The sequence below is a fragment of the Podarcis raffonei genome, chromosome 16, assembly GCF_027172205.1.
Source record: "Podarcis raffonei isolate rPodRaf1 chromosome 16, rPodRaf1.pri, whole genome shotgun sequence".
Classification (NCBI taxonomy): Eukaryota; Metazoa; Chordata; class Lepidosauria; order Squamata; family Lacertidae; genus Podarcis; species Podarcis raffonei.
In genome coordinates, this window is record NC_070617.1 from 7,320,283 (window position 1) to 7,341,852 (window position 21,570).

A 21,570-nucleotide genomic window follows, 5' to 3' on the forward strand; every position below is an offset into this window, starting at 1 on the left:
GAAGTCCAGGAAGAGAGGAGAAAGGGAAAACCCTCCAGCCACATTTACACCTGTGCATCAGCCTGCCATATTTCAGAATGGAAGTTAATAAGATTTGGCCAGGGTGGCCCAAGGCTCTTGCTGATTCCCTCTTTGCAGCTGTCAGCTCAGGAGGCAGTGGAGATTTGAACCCGTGTGAGTTGAGCTGACAGAGCCAGTGTGGAGTAGTGATTAGAGGGTTAGACTAGGCTCTGGAAGACCAGGGTTCAAGTCCCCATGCAGCCATGGACCTCACTGGGTGAGCTGGGGCCAGTCTCCCACTCCCAGCCTAAGCTACCTCACAGGGTTGTTGTGAGAGACAGTGAGTGCCCCAAGGTCACACCCACAAAGAATCATAGATGAGTGGAGATTTGAACCCCAGACTCTCAGCCAGTGGCATAACGTGGGTTGCCAGCACACAGGGCGGGGCGGTGCAGGGAGGGAGGGAGGGAGGGAGGGAGGGAGGGAGGGAGGGAGACGGAATACGCATATGCATTCAGCTGCCTAACAGCGTCTGCGTCAACCAAGAGATTGCAGCCATAGAGATAAGGAAAGAAGAGTCGTTCCATCGTCTGGAAAGCTCTTTTCCTGGTTTCCATGGAGAAGCTGTTTTCAATGGAGCCCAGGAATGGAAGCGCACAGCTGTATTGAGGCAGCACTGAGTGTTGAAATTTTATGCCCCCTAACAATTTTGCTCCTGGGGCGACTGGCCCTGTGCTCCCCACCCCCAAATACTGCACCACTGCTCTTGGCTCCAACACTGCAACAATCACACCAAGGGTTGCTTCTCGGTAGAGTAGGGTTGACATATTCCAAAAAAAGTTTGGGGGGGGTTGTTAAGCTTTATTTAGTTTTGCAAGATCTCAAAAACGAAAGAAAGTTTTTGAGCTATTTTAAATTAAATTCGCCCAAATTGACATGGGTTGCCATACACTCTGACATTTCAGTGGTTTCCTCCCGGACACTGTTTCTGACATCGGAATTTCGGCTATGTCTGGGAAATTCAAATACTTGACCTAGATGAGAATGAACTTCTAAGATGGAAGGAGGTGCGTGAAGAAGCTAATCTTCCATAGTCTCCCAGGAAAGAGATTGAATATAGAAAAGGCAGTAACACTGCAGTTTGTCAGACTGAGGTTGAAATAAGACAGCAAATGATTTCCAAGTTCAATGTTTATTTCTTATTCTTTTGCCAAAGCATTGCATTCCAAGATAGTGAATGCGGATAGGGGTTTGTGAATATTTGGAAGGTTAGTATCCAACACTCCTCTGACGTCTCCTGGAGGATTTGCTGGACCTATTTTTTCCAGTGGCCAAGGGGACGCCCTTCTTACTTGCGGAGTTTCTCATGAGTTTCAGCAATGAATTTTGCAACCAGGCGTCCCACTTCAGCAAAACTCAGTTTGCCATCCTTGTTTATGTCTGCCTCCTCGAAGAGCTGGTCTCTCTTTTGTTGCTTCAAGGGAGACTGCAGTGTTGGGGGTGGAGAAATGGAGGAGAGAAGACTTCAGATGTGTTTGTTGCATTTCCCCAGCCACAAGTAATACGTATAAAAATTCATATGCTACAGTAAAGTGTGCTCTACACACACACACACACACACACCATATATCTACACAATAATAACAAACAAAAATGCAGCATATTAGGGAAAGGTGCTTTGCAAAAATGGGTATATTGGGCAAAAATGCATACAAAAATATCTTTAATAGGAAAGAATTACAATAAACATTTTTTGAAAAAATGCAGCGCAAATGGGGAGAGTGGAATTTAAGACTGAAGAGACTGAAACAGACATAGCTGCCCACCCCTAGATATGCTTTGTTTTCAGAGTAGCTGAGCATCCTTCAAAGCAGAGACCTGGTGAGATTTCAGCTCCTCCCCGTCTTAACGTGGCAGAAGGAACCCTGCACATTGGTGCCAATGGGTGTCCCAGGCCCTTGAGTGGCCAGAATTTGCCCCTGCCTCTTTTTATCTCCCCTCACCTCATCAGTGTCAGGAAACTGCTCCTCCAGCATCTTCTTAAATGCCTGCTTGTCAAGGCTGTCAGAATTCCCAGAGTACGTGTGGTAGAGGTCTATGTATTGTTCAGCAAGTTGTTGCAACTGAGTCTTGGGCTTGGACATTCCGAAGGGCTTCTGGTGGCAACCTGGGAATTGATAGGAACACATGAGCGGCTCTGCCTGGGTAGTTCAGTTGGTTAGAGCATGCTGCTGATAACACAAAGGTTACAGGTTTGATCCCCATATGGGACAGCTTCTTATTCCTGCAATGCAGGGAGTTGGGACCAGATTATCCTCAGGGTCCCCTTCCAACTTTGCAATTCTATGATTCTTCAGGATCAATAAGGTGGTGTCCATCTGACCTACGTAACACAGGACAGCTCTCTATTTGAATTCTGTTTTTCATTTAGCTCATTTACATGTTGTTCATATGGTTACATGTACAACGACTTCCATATTGATTAGTTACATTACTTAAATACTGAAGTTTCTAACGCAAACAGGCAACATGTATTGGGGACTATCTTTAAAGAATGTAATTTTGCCATCATGCAATAAGAGAAATAACCCCAGGATGTGCACTCCCAACAGACCTGTTTGTTATTTTTGTTTTTTAGTTGGTTAAGATCCGGCCTTAAATTGCAATACACAGGGGGTTTTTTGATCCGGAACTCAGCAAAAGTCAGGTGGGCGCCATTGCCATTATAAGAGAACAAGTGAGGCATTCACGGTGAGTTCCAGCACTTCTTTTCCTAGAAAAGTGTAATACATGTTTTCTGCCTAAGTATCTGTCAAAACTCGAAAAACTCAAAAATAGAAAGATAAATATCTCAAGTAGATAAGCAAAATCTGGAGACCTAGTAAACATGGTGAAATTGACTAATACAGTCAGGGGCAAAGAGAGTGGACAGCCTTGGAACTGTTTTCTTCAGAAATGGAGAGTTTTCATAATGTGTTGGTGCAACAGAGTGCAAGGAAATGGTTGCTGTTAAATGTACATCCATAGGTGCTGCCAGGGATACTCTTAAATGTCTTGGTCTGGACACCTCCAAGTTATTCTGTTAGCACAAGAATCTCCACTTGCATAACAGAACTTCACCTAGGCTCTCTTTCCACCCCCCTGCTCCCACCCCCCCCCCAAAAAAAAACTGCTCCAGAGGGTTGGGAAAACTCTTAGAACAGATTTGGTGGGGGTGATAGGGAGGGGAGAGGGAAGGCCATCAACCAAGCTCCAGAGAGCGATGGAGCTGCAAAGAGTGTCCCCTTGGCCAATCATGTCACTTGAGAGGGTCCGTAGGGAAGGAGGCAGCCCTTGAGATAAATAAGGAGTGAGACATTCAGGGCTTTAAACACCAATGTGAGCACCTTGAATTGGGCTGGAGCAGCTGCAATGATGGGGAACTTACAATCCTTCAAAGGTTCCTGGACTTTGTCATTCTTGTCCGTTGACCATGCTGGCTGGGGCTGGTTGGAGTTGGAATCCTGAGCATCTGGAGCCTTGCCTACAGATTTTTCGTCCCTGCCCTAGCTGATAATCTCAAGAAGATTTATCACCCTATGTCCAATGTATTACCCAACAAGAACCCAAGAAAGCTTCCCATAGTCTTCAGCTTACCTCGGTGGTGGTGAACAAGAGAGTTCGAATGCGCCAAAGTTGGATGAAGAGCCCTAAATCGCTCCCACCTCTTATACCCCACCTAGAAACCTGCTCCCACCCCCCTCCACTTGCGAAATGTTTGCTCCTTCTCAAATGACACTCCCCGGTTGCACACATTAACCACAAGCACCCTGCGCTCAAGGTATCTGAGGAATATCTTCTCTCAGCAAGACACCTTTGGGGGCTGGGGTTCCCTCCTTGCAGCTTGTGGCCAATCACTGTCCGTCATTTAGGAGCCCCAAGTTTACAGCCTCTGGTCAACATTGCATTCTTAGAATTCATAAAACATATTGCAGTTAAACTGTTTTGTGGATATAGGTAGGGCCCGAAGTTTCTGAAAACAACATGCATTCTTGTGCATGCTTTATCCTCATATGGGACAGCTTCTTATTTCTGCAATTCCAGGAGTTGAGACTGGGTGATCCTCAGGGTCTCTTCCAACTCGGCAATTCTATGATTTTTCAGGATCAACAATAGTGTCCATGTGTCCTACCTAACACAGGACAGCTCTCTATTTGAATTCTGTTTTTTATGTAGCTCATTTAATTGTGGCTCATATGGCTTACATATACAGTGACTTACATATTAATTATAGTATTTTTGGTGTATAACATGCACCCGTGTAAAAAACGCCCCTTATTTTCTGAGAATCAAAATTAAGAATATGCACTATGCACTATCAGTGTATAAGATGACACCATATTTTAAACTTCAATTTTTTTTAAAAAAAATAGTCTTATACACAAAAAAATAGTTATTTCATTACTTAGATCCTGAAGTGTCTAAAAGTCAATGGACAAGGATGACAATGTACGGCAAGCTTTGGAAGATTGTAAGCAGCTCCAGCCCAGTTCAAGGTGCTCACATTGGTGTTTAAAGCCCTAAATGTCTTGCTCCCTAATTATCTCAAGGGCTGCCTCCTTCCCTACAGACCCTCTCAAGTGACATGATTGGCCAAAGGGACCCTCTTTGCAGCTCCATCGCTCTCTGGAGATTGGTTGGTGACAGTGGCCTGGGGGAGGGCCTTCCCTCTCCCCTCCCTGTCATCTTCACCAAATCTGTTCTGGGAGTTTCCCCAACCCTCTGAAGCAGATGTAGGGGGGGGGAGGCTAGGGAGATAAGAAAGGTAAGGTTCTGTTTATGTAAGTTGAGATTCTTGTGCTAACAGAATAACTTGGAGGTGTCCAGACCAAGACATTTAAGAGTATCCCTGGCATCATCTATGGATTTACATTTAACAACAACCATTTCCTTGCACCAACGCATTATGAAAACTCTCCATTTCTGAAGAAAACAGTTCCAAGGCTGTCCACTGTCTCTGCCCCCGGCTGTATTAGTCAATTTCACCATGTTTACTAGGTCTCCAGAACTGCATATCCACTTGAGATGTTTATCTTTCTATTTTTGAGTTTTTCGAGTTTTGACAGATACTTAGGCAGAAAACATGTATTACCCTTTTCTAGGAAAAGAAGTGCTGGAACTCACCGTGAATGCCTCACTTGTTCTCTTATAATGGCAATGGTGCCCACCTGACTTTTGCTGAGTTCCGGCTCAAAAAAACCCCTGTGTATCACAATTTAAGCCCAGATCTTTAACTGACTAAAAAACGAAAATAACAGACCGGTTTGTCAGGAGTGCACATCCTGATATCATTTGCATTTCTCTGCATCATGGCAAAACTATGTTCTTTTAAGATAGTCCCAATACATATTGCGTGTTTGCAGTAGAAACTTGGGTAAGTAGATAATGGAAATAATCAATATGTAAGTAGTTATATATGTAAGTCATGGGTAGACAAACTAAGGCCCAGGGGCCAGATGCAGCCCAATCGCCTTCTAAATCTGGCCCACAGACAGTCCAGGAATCAGCATGTTTTTCCAAGAGTAGAATATGTCCTTTTATTTAAAAGGCATCTCTGGGTTATTTGTGGGGCCTGCCTGGTGTTTTTACATGAGTAGAATGTGCGGTTTTATTTAAAATGCATCTTTGGGTTATTTGTGGGGCATAGGAATTCATTCATTCCCCCCCAAAAAAAAATAGTCCGTCCCCTCACAAGGTCTGAGGGACAGTGGACCGGCCCCCTGCTGAAAAAGTTTGCTGACCCCTGATGTAAGTCATATGACTTACTTTGATATCACTTTGACGTCCTTTCGAACTGCTAGGTTGGCAGGAGCAGGGACCGAGCAGCGGGAGCTCACCCCATCGCGGGGATTCGAACCGCCGACCTTCTGATTGGCAAGTCCTAGGCTCTGTGGTTTAACCTACAGTGCCTCCCGTGTCCCTCAAGTCATATGAACAACACTTAAATGAGCTAAATAAAAAATAGAGTTCAAATAGAGAACTGCCCTGGGCTAAATAGGACACATGGACACCTTAGAATCATAGAATTGCAAAGTTGGAAGCGACCCTGAGGATAATCTGGTCCCAACTTCCTGCATTGCAGGAATAAGAAGCTGTCCCAAGAATCACGGAATTGTAGAGTTGAACTGAGAGAGACAGTGTGGTATAGTGATTAGAGCGCTAGACTAGGCACTGGAAGACCAGGGTTCAAGTCCCCACTCAGCCATGAAATTCACTGGGTGAACTGAGGCCAGTCTCTCCCAGCCTAACCTAATACATAAGGGTTGTTGTGGAGATAAAATGAGGAGGAGGAGAATTATGTACAGAACCTTGAGCTCCTTGGAAGAAAGAGGGGAGATAAATACAAGAAATAAATCAAACAAAGCCTCGTCTCCTAGCCACCACACCAGAGGAGGTTTCTATTGACGGATCCCTGAGCAAGGACTAGATGCCCACATGTATCGCAAACAACCTGCAAGGTAGGCAGAGGTGTGTGAAGAAGCTAATCTTCCATAGTCTCCCAGGCAAGAGATTGAATATAGAAAAGGCAGTAACACTGCAGTTTGTCAGACTGAGGTTGAAATAAGACACCCAGTGATTTCCAAGTAAAATGTTTATTTCTTATTCTTTTGCCAAAGCAATTACATTCCACGCTAGTGAATGCGGATAGGGGTTTGTGAATATTTGGGAGGTTAGTATCCAACACTCCTCTGACGTCTCCTGGAGGATTTGCTGGGCCATTTTCCCAGTGGCCAGGGGGACGCCCTTCTTACTTGTGGAGTTTGTCATGAGTTTCAGCGATAAATTTTGCAATCAGGTGGCCCACTTCAACAAAACTCAGTTTGCCATCCTTGCTTATGTCCGCCTCCTTGAAGAGCTGGTCCCTCTTTTGTTTCTTCAAGGGAGACTGCAGTGTTAGGGGTGGGGAAATGGAGGGGAGAAGACTTCAAATGTGATTGTTGCATTTCCCCAGCCAAGTAATATGTATAAAAATTCATATGCTACAGTAAGATGTGCACAAATATATCTATCTATCTATCTATCATCAATCATCAATCATCTCTCTATCTTTTTAATTAAATGTTCTGTTTTACAATTTAAAGTACTCATTTTTACATCCTTAAAATATCAATTACTTCCCTTCTTTATCATCTTTCATCTCTATCTATCATTTATATATTTATCTATAATCCATCTATCTGTCTATATCGATCATCTATGCAATAATAACATACAAAAATGCAGCATATTAGGGAAATATGCTTTGCAAAAATGTGTACGGTATATTGGGCAAAAATGCATACAAAAATACGTTTAATAGGAAAGAATTACAATAAACATTTTTTTTAAATGGAACGTAAATGGGGAGAACGGAATTTAAGACTCAAAAGATACTGGAACAGACATATCTGCCCTTCCCTAGATATGCTTTGTTTTCAGAGTAGCTGAGCATGCTCCAAAGCAGAGACCTGGTGAGATTTCAGCTCCTCCCCGTCTTAACATGGCAGAAGGAACCCTGCACATTGGTGCCAATGGGTGTTCCAGGCTCTTTTTTGCCCATTTGCCCCTGCTGCTTCTTATCTCCCCCTCACCTCATCAGTGTCAGGAAACTGCTCGTCCAGCATCTTCTTAAATGCCTGCCTGTCAAGGCTGTCAGAATTCCCAGAGTACGTGTGGTAGAGATCTATGTATTGTTCAGCAAGTTGTTGCAACTGAGTCTTGGGCTTGGACATTCCGAAGGGCTTCTGGTGGCAACCTGGGAATTGATAGGAACACATGAGTGGCTCTGCCTGGATTATTTGTTGGATAGCTCAATTGGTTAGAGCGTAGCGCTGATAACAGCAAGGCTGCTGGTTTTATACCCATATGGGGCAGCTGCATATTCCTACATTGCAGGGAGTTGAGACTAGATTATCCTCAGGGTCCCTTCCAAATCTTTGATTTTATAATTCTTCAGGATAATAATAATAATAATAATAATAATAATAATAATAATAATAATAAATTTTATTTATATTCCGCCCTCCCCAGCCGAAGCCGGGCTCAGGGCGGCTAACAACAATCAAATAATCAAACAATCAAATAAACCAACATTCTAAAAATATTTCATTATAAAAATTAATTGAAAGCAAGTTGATGGCAACCATTAAGCAAAACTCTGTGCAGGTTGCCAGAGGAGGGAGTCAGGCTGCGCCCTGACCAAAGGCCTGGTGGAACAACTCTGTCTTGCAGGCCCTGCGGAAGGATGTCAGGTCCCGCAGGGCCCTAGTCTCTTGTGACAGAGCGTTCCACCAGATTGGAGCCGCAGCCGAGAAGGCCCTGGCTCTAGTTGAGGCCAGCCTAACCTCTCTGAGGCCTGGGACCTTCAGGATGTTTTTATTTGCGGACCGTAGGTTTCTTTGTGGGGCATACCAGGAGAGGCGGTCCCGTAGGTACGAGGGTCCTAGGCCGTATAGGGCTTTAAAGGTTAAAACCAGCACCTTAAACCTGATCCTGTACTCCACCGGGAGCCAGTGCAGCTGATATAGCACCGGATGAATGTGGTCTCGCAGCGAAGACCCCATAAGGAGTCTCGCCGCGGCATTCTGCGGATTAAGAATAGAGTGACCATGTCTCCTACTTAGCACAGGACAGCTCTCCATTTGAATTCTGTTTTTTTATTTAGTTCATTTAAGTGTTGTTCAGATGGCTTACCTGTAGAACTACTTACATATTCATTGATTGCATTATCTACTTACTCAAGTTTCTACTGCAAACATGCAACATGTATTGGGGACTATCTTAAAAGAATGTAATTTTGCCATCATGCAATAAGGGAAATGGAAATAACCCCAGGATGTGCACTCCTGACAAACCTGTCTGTTATTTTCGTTTTTTACTTTGTTAAAGATCCGGCCTTAAATTGCGATACACAAGGGGGTTTTTTTGTGCCAGAACTCAGGAAAAGTCAGGTGGGCGCCACTGCCATAATAAGAGAACAAGTGAGCCATTCACGGTGAGTTCCAGCACTTCTTTTCGTAGAAAAGGATAATACATGTTTTCTGCCTATCTGTCAAAACTCGAAAAACTCAAAAATATAAAGATAAATATCTCAAGTAGATAAGCAAAATCTGGAGACCTAGTGAACATGGTGAAATTGACTAATACAGCCAGGGGCAAAGAGAGTGGACAGCCTTGGAATTGTTTTCTTCAGAAATGGAGAGTTTTCATAATGCGTTGGTGCAACAGAGTGCAAGGAGATGGTTGTTGTTAAATGTAAATCTATAGATGCTGCCAGGGATACTCTTAAATATCTTGGTCTGGACACCTCCAAGTTATTCTGTTAGCAGAAGAATCTCAACTTACGTAACAGAACTTTACCTTATCTCCCTAGGCTCCCCACCCTACATCCGCTCCAGAAGGTTGGGGGAACTCCCAGAACAGATTTGGTGGAGGGGAGAGGAAAGCTCCACGCGTGTGCCGACACGGCGCTGCAGGTTGCAGACATGCCTCCATCATGGATTATGTCCGCAATCCGGGGTTCCACCATACTCACAAAGTACTGAGATTGTCATTATTCTCCACCTTTTCCCGTAAGGTCCCAAGACAGGTTTCAACCTTAAAGCACTATATTAAAACCCATTTAAAGCAACTTACAAGTGTCAAAAGCCAGCATAAAGTGATGCATCTACACTGGAAGCTGTATAATGAAGGTGCTGGAATGTGCCAATGGATTCAAGTTAAAGAAAGGAGATTCCGACTAAACAGGAATAACTTTCTGACAGTAAGAGCTGTTTGACAGTGGAATGGACTCCCTCAGGAAGTTGTAGACTCTCCTTCCTTGGAGGTTTCTAAGCAGAGGTTGGATGGTCATCTACAATGGATGCTTTAGCTGTGATTCCTGCATTGCAAGGGATTAGACGAGATGAACCTTTGGGTCCCTTCCAACTCTAATATTCTACGATGAACCTCTTTGTGGAAGGAGATTCACAACTAAGGGGCTGCCACAGAGAAGGTCTTCTCCAGGCCACCATCACCAACCGAACTCCAGAGAGTGATGGACCTACAAAGACAATATCACTTGAGAGGTTCTGCAGGGAACGAGTGAGACATTTAGGGCTTTAAATACCTATGTGAGCACCTTGAATTGTGTTAGAGCTACTGCAACGACGGGGAACCTACAGTCCACCAGATGTTGCCAGACTTTGTTATCCTTGTCCATTGGCAACGCTGACTGGGGCTGGTGGGAGTTGGAGTCCAGAACATCTGGAGCCTTGCCTACAGGTTTTTCGTCCCTGCCCTAGCTGATAATCTCAAAAAGATTTAACACCCTATGTCCAATGTATAACCCAACAAGAACCCAAGAAAGCTTCCCATAGTCTTCAGCTTACCTTGGTTGGTGATAAACAAGAGAGTTCGAATGCGCCAAAGTTGGAGGAAGAGCCCTAAATCGCTCCCACCTCTTATACCCCATCTAGAATCCTGCTCCCACCCCCACCCCACTTATGAAATCTTTGCTCCTTCTCAAATGACACTCCCATGTTGAACCATTTAACCCTGAGCACCTGGTGCTCAAGGTATCTGATGGAGATCTTCCTTCAGCAAGGCACCTCTGGGGGCTGGGGTTCCCTCCCTAGCTTGTGGCCAATCACTGTTCATCATTTAGGAACAACAGGTTTACACCCATGGCGCGGCATCGCTTTTCATTTCTTTCTTAGAACTCATTAATCACATTGTGGTTTAACCGTTTTGTAGATATAGGTGTGGCCCGAAATTTCTGAAAACGGCATGCATTCTTGCGCAATATGGAACTCTGGGTGCATTCTTTGCTGCAGTGGTTGGAATGATTTCCATGGGTCATATGCAGCCAACTTATACCCAGAGCAGCCCCTGCTAAAATACATAGATTGACGTGAACCATGTGTATTACAATGGGTTTACTCTGAGTAGGACTACCATTGGCTACAAGTAGTAATCGATGGATCTATGTAGAACACAGCATCCTCCTCCTGCCTTCCTCTTCATCCTTCATCCCTTTTATCCATCCTTTGGTTGCCTTCCCTGACCCATCCTCCTTTCTCTTTTCCTCCCCTTCCCTTCTTTTCTCCCTCTCTTTCCTCAGCTCGTTTCCTTTATTCCATACACCTGCTTCTCCTTCCATCCATTACCATGATTGTCCCCTTACTCTATCCTTCCTCTTTATATTTAACCTACTCCTTTTCTCCCTACATCCTTCTCCGCTTTCCACCCTTCTCCTTCATCTTTCACTTTCCTCCTTTCTTCTCTCCATCTTCCCTTTTCCTCTCCTTTGCGTTCACGCTCTTCCTCTCCTCCTCCAACCGGTGACCCTGCAGTAGCGCTTTTTCCTCCCCCATATTTAAGTATATTGAGAGGATTTTAAATTTCTGCCCGAGAGGGAGACCCACACACATACGTCCCTGTGTGTGTTCGTATGCTTCCCTTTGTTTTTGTCTTCCTCTTTTTATTCGGTGAGAGATTCTATTTTCTTCAAGCATCAGGTGGGGGCGGGGTTAATCTCATCCGCTGGCTGTTTTACAAAGAATCAACTTGCTTCTACATGTCTAAGTGAGCAACTGCAAGAAAAGGGAATGTGGCTGAAGCAAAGCCTTGCAAAGCCAGCTTTTCAGTGCCTGTTCCAGTTTCTGAGCATCACTTGGCTTAATATTCGATTTTAGGTATTTCCTGAAAGGCCTCTGATCCCGTAAAAACATTGCATACCCCCCAATATTCCTCGAATGCTGATGTCCCTATTATCATCTAAGAATGTTGCAGGGACTCAGCAGAGAGTTCTACAAGGGCAACATACTTGGCGGATGTGTGAGTCAAGTAGGAATGGAGTCGCACTGAGGGGTTGTTGTAAAAAGGAGAAGTCGCAGAGATGAATACAGCATAGAAGCCAGAACCAGAAAACTTAACACAACCTTCCCCCGCTGCACTCAAAACCTGTTTCAAACTGCCTTGTCACCCCAAAAAGTAAGACATCCTAGACTTTCCAGGTTAAATGATTATTTCTTATTTTATTGCCAAAACATTACATTTCAAGCCAGGGGATGTGGGCAGGGGGGCTTTGTTTGTTTGGAAGGTTGGTATCCAACATGCCCCTGACCACAGTCCCCTGAAGGACCTGCTGGGTCTTTTCTCAGTGGTGGTGGTGATGTCCCTCATGCTGGTGGAACTTAATGTGGGAGCAAGAGAGGAATGACCCAACCAGGCGGGTCCATTCTTCAAAACTCAATTCGTTATCTTTGTTTGTATCCAGGTCTTTGAAGAGCTTGTCTTTCCCTTGCTGGTTTTGTGGGTACTGTAGGGAGGAGAAGGAATGGAGGAACAAAAGGTTTCAGGTTGAAATTTGTTGATATGCATCTAAGACATCAGACCATCGCGAAACAAAGGTTTGCCATAGATGGGGAGAACCTCCTGACATCATCAAGACTACACTTCCCATTCTCACCCCTGGTCATTGGCCATACTTGCTGGGGCTGATGGGAGTTGTAGTTCAGCCACAACCGGAGGACTGAAAATTTCCCCACTACCAGTTTAACAGAATGGTATTAATGCAAAGTAACATCAGCAGAAGTTGAACGCAGACCCAAATGAGCAGCAACGTAAAGGAGTTCAAAATGCAGAATATTTAAAAAGGAGAAGAAAACTTTCTCTTTTAATACTCAGGTCATTTAAAGGGGGGTATATTCATCTTTTAGTGCTTAGCTTCTGCTTGTAAGCTTCCCAGAGACATCTGGTTGGGCCCTGTGAGAGTCAGATGCTAGACTAATTGGGCTTTAGGTCTCATGGAGCATTGCTTTTCTCAGAGACTTTATCTGAGGATGAAGAAGAAGAAGAAGAGTTTGGATTTGATATCCCGCCTTTCACTCCCTTTAAGGAGTCTCAAAGCGGCTAACATTCTCCTTTCCCTTCCTCCCCCACAACAAACACTCTGTGAGGTGAGTGGGGCTGAGAGACTTCAGAGAAGTGTGACTAGCCCAAGGTCACCCAGCAGCTGCACGTGGAGGAGCGGAGATGCGAACCTGGTTCCCCAGATTACGAGGCTACTGCTCTTAACCACTACACCACACTGGCTCTCAGGAATGTCTGAGAAGCCTGAGCCCCCAATTCTCCTGGGATGTATATCTATATATCTATATCTATCTACAGGGGAGAAATCCAATCCAGTTCACATTTGAATCTCACCCTGCCAAATTCACCTTTCTTCAGATTCTGGAATGTACTTATCCAGCTAAGTGTTAAGAAATGCATGTACTATATACATTGTGTTCATTCAATTTGTTTTTATTATTGCTTGTTAGCCGCCCTGAGCCCGGCCTTGGCTGGGGAGGGCGGGGTATAAATAAAAATTATTATTATTAATTATTATTATTATTATTATTATTATTACTCTCTTTTTTTTTTACTATGGCAAAGTGTGTTTAAAATAGATTAGTGAAAATAGCATACCAAAAAAATCATTATAAGGGGAAATCGCTTTGCCAAAAGAGGATTTTTATTTTATTTTTTAATACATAAATGTTCAAAATCTGGAGAACTGAATTTAAGAAAAAACGAGAAAATGATACCCACTGAAATGGACATATCCACCCATCCCTAAATATACTTCCCTAACAGGGTAGCCTTGCTCACTTCCAAGTGCTGCCTTGCTGAGGTGCCGATCACTATCTTAACATGCCCAGAGGCGTGCTGCACATTGATGCCAACAATTGCCCACGCCCATCTTATCTCCACCTCACCTCAACGCAGTCAGGAAACTGCTCGTTGATCATCTTCTTGAACTCCTTCTTGTCGATGGTGTCAGATTTCCCAGAATACTTATGGAAGAGGTCAATCAGCCCATCGGCCAGAACTTGCATCTGAGTCTTGGACTTGGACATTTTGAAGGTTTTCTGTTGGTAACCTAAATAGACATAAGAGGAGCATAAGAATAAATGCAAAAAAAGTCCATTAAATGTCTCCTTTAATATCAATTTAATATTTAATAACTATCTGCCATGACTGGGAAAATAGAATGACTCCAACCACTGAAGACTGGATAAACAAAGTCTGGAGACAGGAAGGAAGGAAGGAAGGAAGGAAGGAAGGAAGGAAGGAAGGAAGGAAAAATTGACTAATACAGTTAGATGCAGAGTGGAGAGACAGCCTTGAGAAATTAAGGAGTTTTCATGGTGCACTGGTGCAACAAGATTCAAGAGAATGTAAAACCATAGGCGCTGCTAAGTCTAGTCTGAAATATATTGCTCCAGATCCAAAAAAGTTTTTCAGTTAGTGCAAGGATTTCTACTTGAATGATGGAACTTAATCTCCCTGTGCTCTTCCTGTGCTCTCCTCGGACCTCCTCTGTAGGGCTGGTAGAACATCCACAACAGGTTTGGTGGGGGTGACAAGTAGAGGAGAGGAGCTCCATTACACTAGTGGAAATCCTTGCACTAATTGAACAACTTCATTAGAGACAATCCCAGATAGATGGGCTCTCTAGTCTGGTGCAGAAAGTACTCGGCTAGATGGACCTGTGACTTGGGACTCCAACTTGTATCAGCCCAAGCCACCATGGTTGATGGTCAGGGGCAGAGCTGTAGCTAAAGGGGGGCTAGCCAGGTTTTTTGCCCTGGATGAAGCCTCCAGAGGGTTGTCACTGAGGCTTCCAGTCTCTGTGTCTGTGCGCGCACGCCAAACTGAGTCTCTGACCCAGGTGAAATAAAGATGAGTTTCACCCCTGGTCAAAGATGATGAATGGGAGACCATGCAGATGTTCCTGTAGCATCAGCAAATACCCTGAAAAACAAGTAGCATCCTATCTCCAACACAAAGGCTGAAACCTACAAAATCAGACAAGGAAACCTCCCCGTTGTCTTCAACTTACCTCAGACGGTGATTAATGAGATTAACGAGAGAGCTAAGATGAGCCAAGGTGTGGTGAACAGTCCTATGAAGAACCCACCTTTTATACTCTATCAAGTAATTTGCTACCACCCCTAGTTGTGAAATCTTTGATCCCTCAAACCAGTCACCTCTTGCTCAAGATATATGATGAAGTTCTTCCTTCAGCAACACACCTGGGGGGCCTCCCCTCCCCCTCCCCAACAAACTTGTGACCATTCAACACCAAGTTTGCACATAATATGAAGAAATACTTTGTATTCTTTACTTAGAGCCTCATAAAAATAATATGGAACCTGTTTTTGAGTATATGGGAAGGGCATGGAGTTTCCTGGAAGTACCGTAACCTAGATTATGGTGAAATATTGATGCCGGGGGCATTTTATTGCAGCAATAGTGGAATGAGGCCAGTGGGTTATATGCAACTAATTTAAAGCAATATCTAGAGAGCCACAGGTTCACCACCCTTCTGGGATCCTACCTAACAGAATGCCTTTGTCAAAGGCAATCCTGGATAGATAGATAGATAGATAGATAGATAGATAGATAGATAGATAGATGATAGATAGATAGATAGATAGATAGATATAGATACATACAGATTACATAGATAGATGATAGATAGATAGATGATAGATAGATAGATAGATAGATGATAGATAGATAGATAGATAGATGATAGATAGATAGATGATAGATAGATATAGAGATAGAGATAGATTCTCATTTTAGACAAAAGAAGGAAACAGTTCATGTCTAGTTTAAATATTTGGTTTAAAAACACACGCAATTGAGTGCCTTCAAGTGGTTCATCCAGACTTAGGACCTGGACAGGTCATTTGAGGAGATATGCAGGTCACCTGGCGAGAGTCTTTCCCCTCTACAGTAAGAGACATTGTATGTTAAGATCCCAAATTCCTACACCCTTGTTTAGTTATTATTTAAGCCACTTTTTCTAAGCCACTTCATATTCTAACCCACCTCTGATCCTAGACATTCTTGCCCAACTGAGTGTCCTCCAGATGTCTGGGTCTACAATTCCCATCAGCCCTGGCTATCGGCCACAATGTTGGGGCTGATGTGAGCTACAGTGCAAAACAACTGGAGAGCACAAGCTTAGGATACACTGTCTTAGAGCAGGGAGCGCCAACATCATGGCCCTCCAGGTGCTGTTAAGACTCCCTCACCTCCAGGTAGCATGGTCAATAATTAGGGATGAAGGGAGCTGTAGACCAGCAACATCTGGCTCCCCGTCCATGTCCTAGACACATGCCCCACCAATCAGGGATCACATATTAAAGGCACTTACAGAAATTTAAAGGCCGAGGTCCTCCAGATGTTGCTGAACTCCGTCTCCCATCAACCCCAGCCAGCCTGGCCAGTGGTCAAGGTGATGGGCATTGAGAATCCAACAACATCAAGAAAGCACCACATTGGCCACCTCTCGGATGAGATCTCTCCCCTGGTTTTTATTGTTGCAGGGGAGACCATGCAGGTGTTCCTGTAGTATCAGCAAATACCCTGAAAAACAAGTAGCATCCTATCTCTAACACAAAGGCTGAAACCTACACAATCAGACAAGGAAACCTCCTCGTTGTCTTCAACTTACCTCAGACGGTGATTGATGAGAGAGCTAAGATGAGCCAAGGTGTGGTGAAGAGTCCTATGAAGCACCCACCTTTTATACTCTATCCAGTATTTTGCTACCACCCCTAGTTGTGAAATCTTTGTTGCTTTACACATTAATCCCTCAAACCAGTCACCTCTTGCTCAAGATATATGGTGAAGTTCTTCCTTCAGCAACACACTTGGGGGCCTTCCCTCCCCTTCCCCAACAAACTTGTGACCAGTCACAGTCCATCATTTGCCAACACCAAGTTTACACACAGTATGAGGAAATCCTTTGTATTATTTACTTAGAGCCTCATAAAAATAATATGGAACCTGTTTTTGAGAATATGGGAAGGGCATGGAGTTTCCTGGAAGTAACCTAGATTATGGTGAAATATTGATGCTGGTGGTATTTTTATGCAGCAATAGTGGAACGAGTCCAGTGGGTTACATGCAACTAACATAGAGCAGAACAACTGACATTAATGGACCTGAGGTTAGCCATGTCTATTTCTCTCATGACTATACCCTGAGAAGGACTAGAATTGCCTACAACTTGGGACAGGCAGATCTCTGCATTTTATTTTCTCTCCATTTTTCATTTTTTCCACTCTTACAGTTTTTCACATTTCCACAGGAGTTTGCGATTTCTTCCTCCTGGGCCTTGTCCAGAAAGTGGGGTTGGGGGATGAATGTTCAGACCCCTAGACTCTCACTTGTGGGGGCCTTGGGTTTCTGCCCTCTCCCCCATGCTTTTTAACATCTACATGAAGCCTCTGGGAGAGATCACCAGGGGGTTTGGGCTGGGTGTTCATCAGTATGCGGATGATACCCAGCTCTACCTCTCTTTCAAATCAGAACCAGTGAAGGCGGTGAAGGTCCTGTGTGAGTGCCTGGAGGCAGTTGGAGGATGGATGGCAGCTAACAGATTGAGGTTGAACCCTGACAAGACAGAAGTAATTTTGGGGGGAACAGGGGGCGGGCGGGTGTGGGGGACTCCCTGGTCCTGAATGGGGTAACTGTGCCCCTGAAGGTTCAAGTGCACAGTCTGGGAGTCATTCTGGACTCACAGCTGTCCATGGAGGCGCAGGTCAATTCTGTGTCCAGGGCACCTGTCTACCAGTTCCATCTGGTACACAGGTTGAGAACCCACCTGCCCGCGGACTGCCTCGCCAGAGTGGTGCACGCTCTAGTTATCTCCCACTTGGAATACTGCAATGTGCTCTGCGTGGGGCTGCCTTTGAAGGTGACCTGGAAACTATAACTAATCCAGAATGCGGCAGCTAGACTGATAACTGGGAGCGGCCACCGAGACCATATAACACCAGTCCTGAAATACCTAAATTGGCTCCCAGTACGTTGCCAAGCACAATTCAAAGTGTTGGTGTTGACTATTAAAGCCTTAAACGGCCTTGACCCTGTATACCTGAAGGAGTGTCTCCACCCTCATCATTCTGCCTGGACACTGAGGTCCTGCTCCGAGGACCTTCTGGTGGTTCCCTTCCTGCGATAAGTGAGGTTACAGGGAACCAGGCAGAGGGCCTTCTCTGTAGTCATGCCTGCCCTGTGGAAAGCCCTCCCATCAGATGTCAAGGAAATAAACAACTACCTGACTTTTAGAAAACATCTGAAGGCAGTCCTGTTTAGGGAAGTTTTTAATGTTTGATGTCTTATCATATTTTAGATGTTCTATTGTGAGCTGCCCAGAGTGGCTGGGATACAATTGTTGTTGTTCTTGTTCTTGTTGTTACTGTCCTCCTGAAAACTCATCAGCATTTTAGTGCAAATTTTTGCTAATGTACACATTTTTGTATTCAAAATGTTGTCTAAGATACACAATTTTTCCAAGCAATTTTCCCTAATACATAGCATTCAATATGCTATATTTCCTAATATAGTTATGTTCACTAATTGCCCTAACAGGTGCAGTTTTTAAAACTTTACTAGGCTGGAGAACTGAATTGAAAAATTCACAGAATTGAGGGACGGCCGAGTTCTGGTTTATTTTTTCCAGAAGATTTGAATTAATTAGCTCTACCTTTAAATGCAACCTGAACAGCTTTTCTCCCCACAGTCCTTGTCCCCACCACACACACCAAACAGCTGCTACTCACTCTAATGTCCAAGTGTCTCAAGTCTCCATATCAGGCACCCCCAAACTCGGCCCTCCAGATGTTTTGGGACTACAACTTCCATCATCCCTGACCACTGGTCCTGTTAGCTAGGGATGATGGGAGTTGTAGTCCCAAAACATCTGGAGGGCTAAGTTTGGGGGTGCCTGCTCCATATGATTACCAGCATTGAGCACTACAATGAATGGTGAATGGTATGTGTGGGGGTCAAAAAGCTGGACTTGTAGGGTAACCTTCTGTCCTACTTAAGAGAGGAAACTCCTCCCAGTGCAAGGATGCCTGATCTAAGTCTGGCTTAAGAACATAAGAAAAGCCTTCTGGATTAGGCCAATGCAGTGCCGGATTTACGTATAAGCTAAACAAGCTATAGCTTAGGGCCCCACTCTCTTGGGGGCCCCAAAAAAATTAAAGGAGAAAAAAACCCCTGGATGTCCATTTCCAAAATATAAGATAAAAAGCAAATAAAATAAAACCTACATACAGCAACAGTGTGTTGTGTTGTGTTGTGTTGTGTTGTGTTGTGTTGTGTTGTGTTGTGTTGTGTTGTGTAGGCTCCTATGATGTAAGTCGTGGGCCCCGCCTGCTAGCCTGCTCCCTGAAATATCACAGGTTTGCTCCTTTCTATATATAGGTTGTCTACATTCTGCATGTACAACATGTGCAAATGGCTTTAGATACCTGTTGGGTCCATAAATCATCATGTAGCATATATTCAACACAAAAAACAATGACAATTTGTTGTTAACAAAGGACAGCTGGACATATAAAGGGCCCCATTACCTTCAGTAGCCTAGGGCCTCATCAAACCTAAATCCGGCCCTGGGCCAATGGGTCATTTGTTCCAACTTCCTGTTCTCACGTGGAACAAGCAGGTGCCCTCATGGGAAACTTCCCTTAAAGGGCTTAAGAATTTGAGAAAAGCCTTGCTGGGAAGGTGATGGATGGGAGGTGAAAGACCCTGTGTGAGAGGCAGGGAAGAGATGATCTCCCAGGGTGGGAGGCTGGGAAAAAGAAGGAAAGCTCCTAGGTGAGAGCTTTAATGTGACACAGCAGTTAAGTTCTACCTCTAATAGAGGAGTATGTCTGTATGTATGCATGTATGTATCATATGTATGTATGTATGTGTGTATGTGTGTGTGTGTGTATGTATGTATTTTTCTCTTTCTTTCTCTTTTTCATGATTTTTAAAAAATATATATTTTGATTAATCTGTTTTTCTTATATCGTATGCTGAAAAGTTTCAACAAAAATAGATTGAAAAGAAAAAGGAACTGGACTCCTTGGCAGGTTTTGAATAAACATACACAAATTTATTGTTACTAATATAATAGATAAGTTGAGGATCTTTACATTTTTATAACATGCAGAGAATAAAAAGGTAAAGGTACCCCTGCCCGTGCGGGCCAGTCTTGCCAGACTCTAGGGTTGTGCGCCCATCTCACTCAAGAGGCCGGGGGCCAGCGCTGTCCGAAGACACTTCCGGGTCACGTGGCCAGCGTGACAAGCTGCATCTGGCGAGCCAGCGCAACACACAGAACGCCGTTTACCTTCCCGCTGGTAAGCGGTCCCTATTTATCTACTTGCACCCGGGGGTGCTTTCGAACTGCTAGGTTGGCAGGCGCTGGGACCGAACGACGGGAGCGCACCCCACCGCGGGGATTTGAACCGCCGACCTTTTGATCGGCAAGTCCTAGGCGCTGAGGCTTTAACCCACAGCGCCACCCGCAGAGAATAATATGTGTTAAAAAATCAGGGAGAGGAGCTGAGGGAAGTCGTAGGGAAGATGGAGGGAGGGGGAGGTGGAAATGGGGGAAAACATAATGAAGATGATTTGTTGGAATAATTTGTTATGTGAAACTATTCAATAAAATTTTAAAAAGAAAGAAAAGAAAAAGGGAGGCCCTGCTTGTTGGGGCCATCTAATTCAGCATTTCCACGGACAATCACATGCCTTTGGGAAGCCCCCAAGGAAGGACGTGAGTTCAAGAGCCAATATGGTGTAGTGGTTAAGAGCGGTAGACTCGTAATCTGGGGAACCGGGTTCGCTTCCCTGCTCCTCCACATGCAGCTGCTGGGTGACCTTGGGCTACTCACACTTCTCTGAAGTCTCTCAGCCCCACTCACCTCACAGAGTGCTTGTTGTGGGGATGGAAGGGAAAGGAGATTGTTAGCCGCTTTGAGACTCCTTCGGGTAGTGATAAAGCGGGATATCAAATCCAAACTCTTCTCCTCCTCTTCTTCTTCTTCTTCTTCTTCAAGAACAACTCTCCCCTCCTATGGCTTCCAGAAACTGGTACAGTGGACCCTCCAGATACAAACTTAATTAATTCTGGGGGTTCATTCGCCCCCCAAAAAATTATGTAAATAGAGGCGGGCTTCTGCGCGCGCACGCGGCGCGATTGAGCGCTTCTGCACATGTGCAAGGCGCGTAGAGCACTTCTGCGCATGCGCGCACGGCAAAACACGGAAGTATACACTTCCAGGTTTGCTGAGGCCATAACCCGAAGATTCTGCATCTAGAGGGATACGTAAGTAGAGGTACGACTGTATTCAGAAACTTGGCTGCCTCTGACCAATTTGGCCATGACAGCTAGAAGCTATTAGAGCCTTGCCCTCCATGAATTTGTCCAATTCTTTTTTTTAAAGCCATCCAAGTTGGCAGCCATTCCTGCCTCTTGTGGGAAGGAGTTCCATAGTTTAATGCTGCACTGCATGAAGAAGCAAGTAAGTGAAGAAGCCTAAAGAACCTTAAGGACGCTGTATTAGTTAGCCCTAGTGGTGGCTGGTGCCCTTTGGAATTATTGAAGACAGGGAACCCTATTAATGTACAGAAATGGAATCAGTTAGGACAGATTTCTTGTATGCACAAAAAATTGTGTGCATTAGTAACAACTGCAAACAAACAAAGTGTTTTTAGGAGAAA

At 44.4% G+C, this 21,570-nt stretch overlaps 3 protein-coding genes across 5 annotated transcripts; all 3 read right to left on the minus strand.

The window, feature by feature from the left end:
* Positions 1-1,176: 1,176 nt before the first annotated feature.
* On the minus strand, positions 1,177-3,709 carry LOC128403727 (protein MRP-126-like). Of its 2 annotated transcripts, none has more exons than XM_053368769.1 (3): positions 3,637-3,709; positions 2,004-2,167; positions 1,177-1,486 (listed from the first exon to the last, which is right to left on the minus strand). In XM_053368769.1, the coding sequence occupies exons 2-3, from the start codon at positions 2,142-2,144 to the stop codon at positions 1,349-1,351; spliced, it is 279 nt and encodes a 92-aa protein (XP_053224744.1). In that variant the 5' UTR covers positions 2,145-2,167; positions 3,637-3,709; the 3' UTR covers positions 1,177-1,348. The 2 variants fall into 2 exon arrangements, with proteins under 2 accessions (XP_053224744.1, XP_053224743.1); XM_053368768.1 differs by lacking the exon at positions 3,637-3,709 and adding an exon at positions 3,428-3,593.
* A 3,031-nt stretch (positions 3,710-6,740) lies between these two features.
* LOC128403728 (protein MRP-126-like) lies at positions 6,741-10,480 on the minus strand. Its single transcript, XM_053368770.1, has 3 exons — positions 10,389-10,480; positions 7,611-7,774; positions 6,741-6,925 (listed from the first exon to the last, which is right to left on the minus strand). Exons 2-3 carry the CDS (start codon positions 7,749-7,751, stop codon positions 6,788-6,790), a joined length of 279 nt encoding a protein of 92 aa, XP_053224745.1. The 5' UTR covers positions 7,752-7,774; positions 10,389-10,480; the 3' UTR covers positions 6,741-6,787.
* A 1,535-nt stretch (positions 10,481-12,015) lies between these two features.
* On the minus strand, positions 12,016-16,619 carry LOC128403722 (protein S100-A12-like). 2 transcript variants are annotated; one of them, XM_053368757.1, is made up of 3 exons: positions 16,514-16,619; positions 13,761-13,924; positions 12,016-12,319 (listed from the first exon to the last, which is right to left on the minus strand). In XM_053368757.1, exons 2-3 carry the CDS (start codon positions 13,899-13,901, stop codon positions 12,158-12,160), a joined length of 303 nt encoding a protein of 100 aa, XP_053224732.1. In that variant the 5' UTR covers positions 13,902-13,924; positions 16,514-16,619; the 3' UTR covers positions 12,016-12,157. The 2 variants fall into 2 exon arrangements, with proteins under 2 accessions (XP_053224732.1, XP_053224733.1); XM_053368758.1 differs by lacking the exon at positions 16,514-16,619 and adding an exon at positions 14,888-14,961.
* Positions 16,620-21,570: the final 4,951 nt, after the last annotated feature.

What these genes read in the sequence shown, in the direction of transcription:
- LOC128403727 (XM_053368769.1), bottom strand. Translation starts at nt 2,144, where the DNA reads ATGTCCAAGCCCAAGACTCAGTTGCAACAACTTGCTGAACAATACATA. An exon ending in AGTTTCCTGACACTGATGAG is followed by an intron (nt 1,487 to 2,003) that starts GTGAGGGGAGAT and finishes CCAACACTGCAG; the next exon opens with TCTCCCTTGAAGCAACAAAA.
- LOC128403728 (XM_053368770.1), bottom strand. Translation starts at nt 7,751, where the DNA reads ATGTCCAAGCCCAAGACTCAGTTGCAACAACTTGCTGAACAATACATA. An exon ending in AGTTTCCTGACACTGATGAG is followed by an intron (nt 6,926 to 7,610) that starts GTGAGGGGGAGA and finishes CTAACACTGCAG; the next exon opens with TCTCCCTTGAAGAAACAAAA.
- LOC128403722 (XM_053368757.1), bottom strand. Translation starts at nt 13,901, where the DNA reads ATGTCCAAGTCCAAGACTCAGATGCAAGTTCTGGCCGATGGGCTGATT. An exon ending in AGTTTCCTGACTGCGTTGAG is followed by an intron (nt 12,320 to 13,760) that starts GTGAGGTGGAGA and finishes TCCTCCCTACAG; the next exon opens with TACCCACAAAACCAGCAAGG.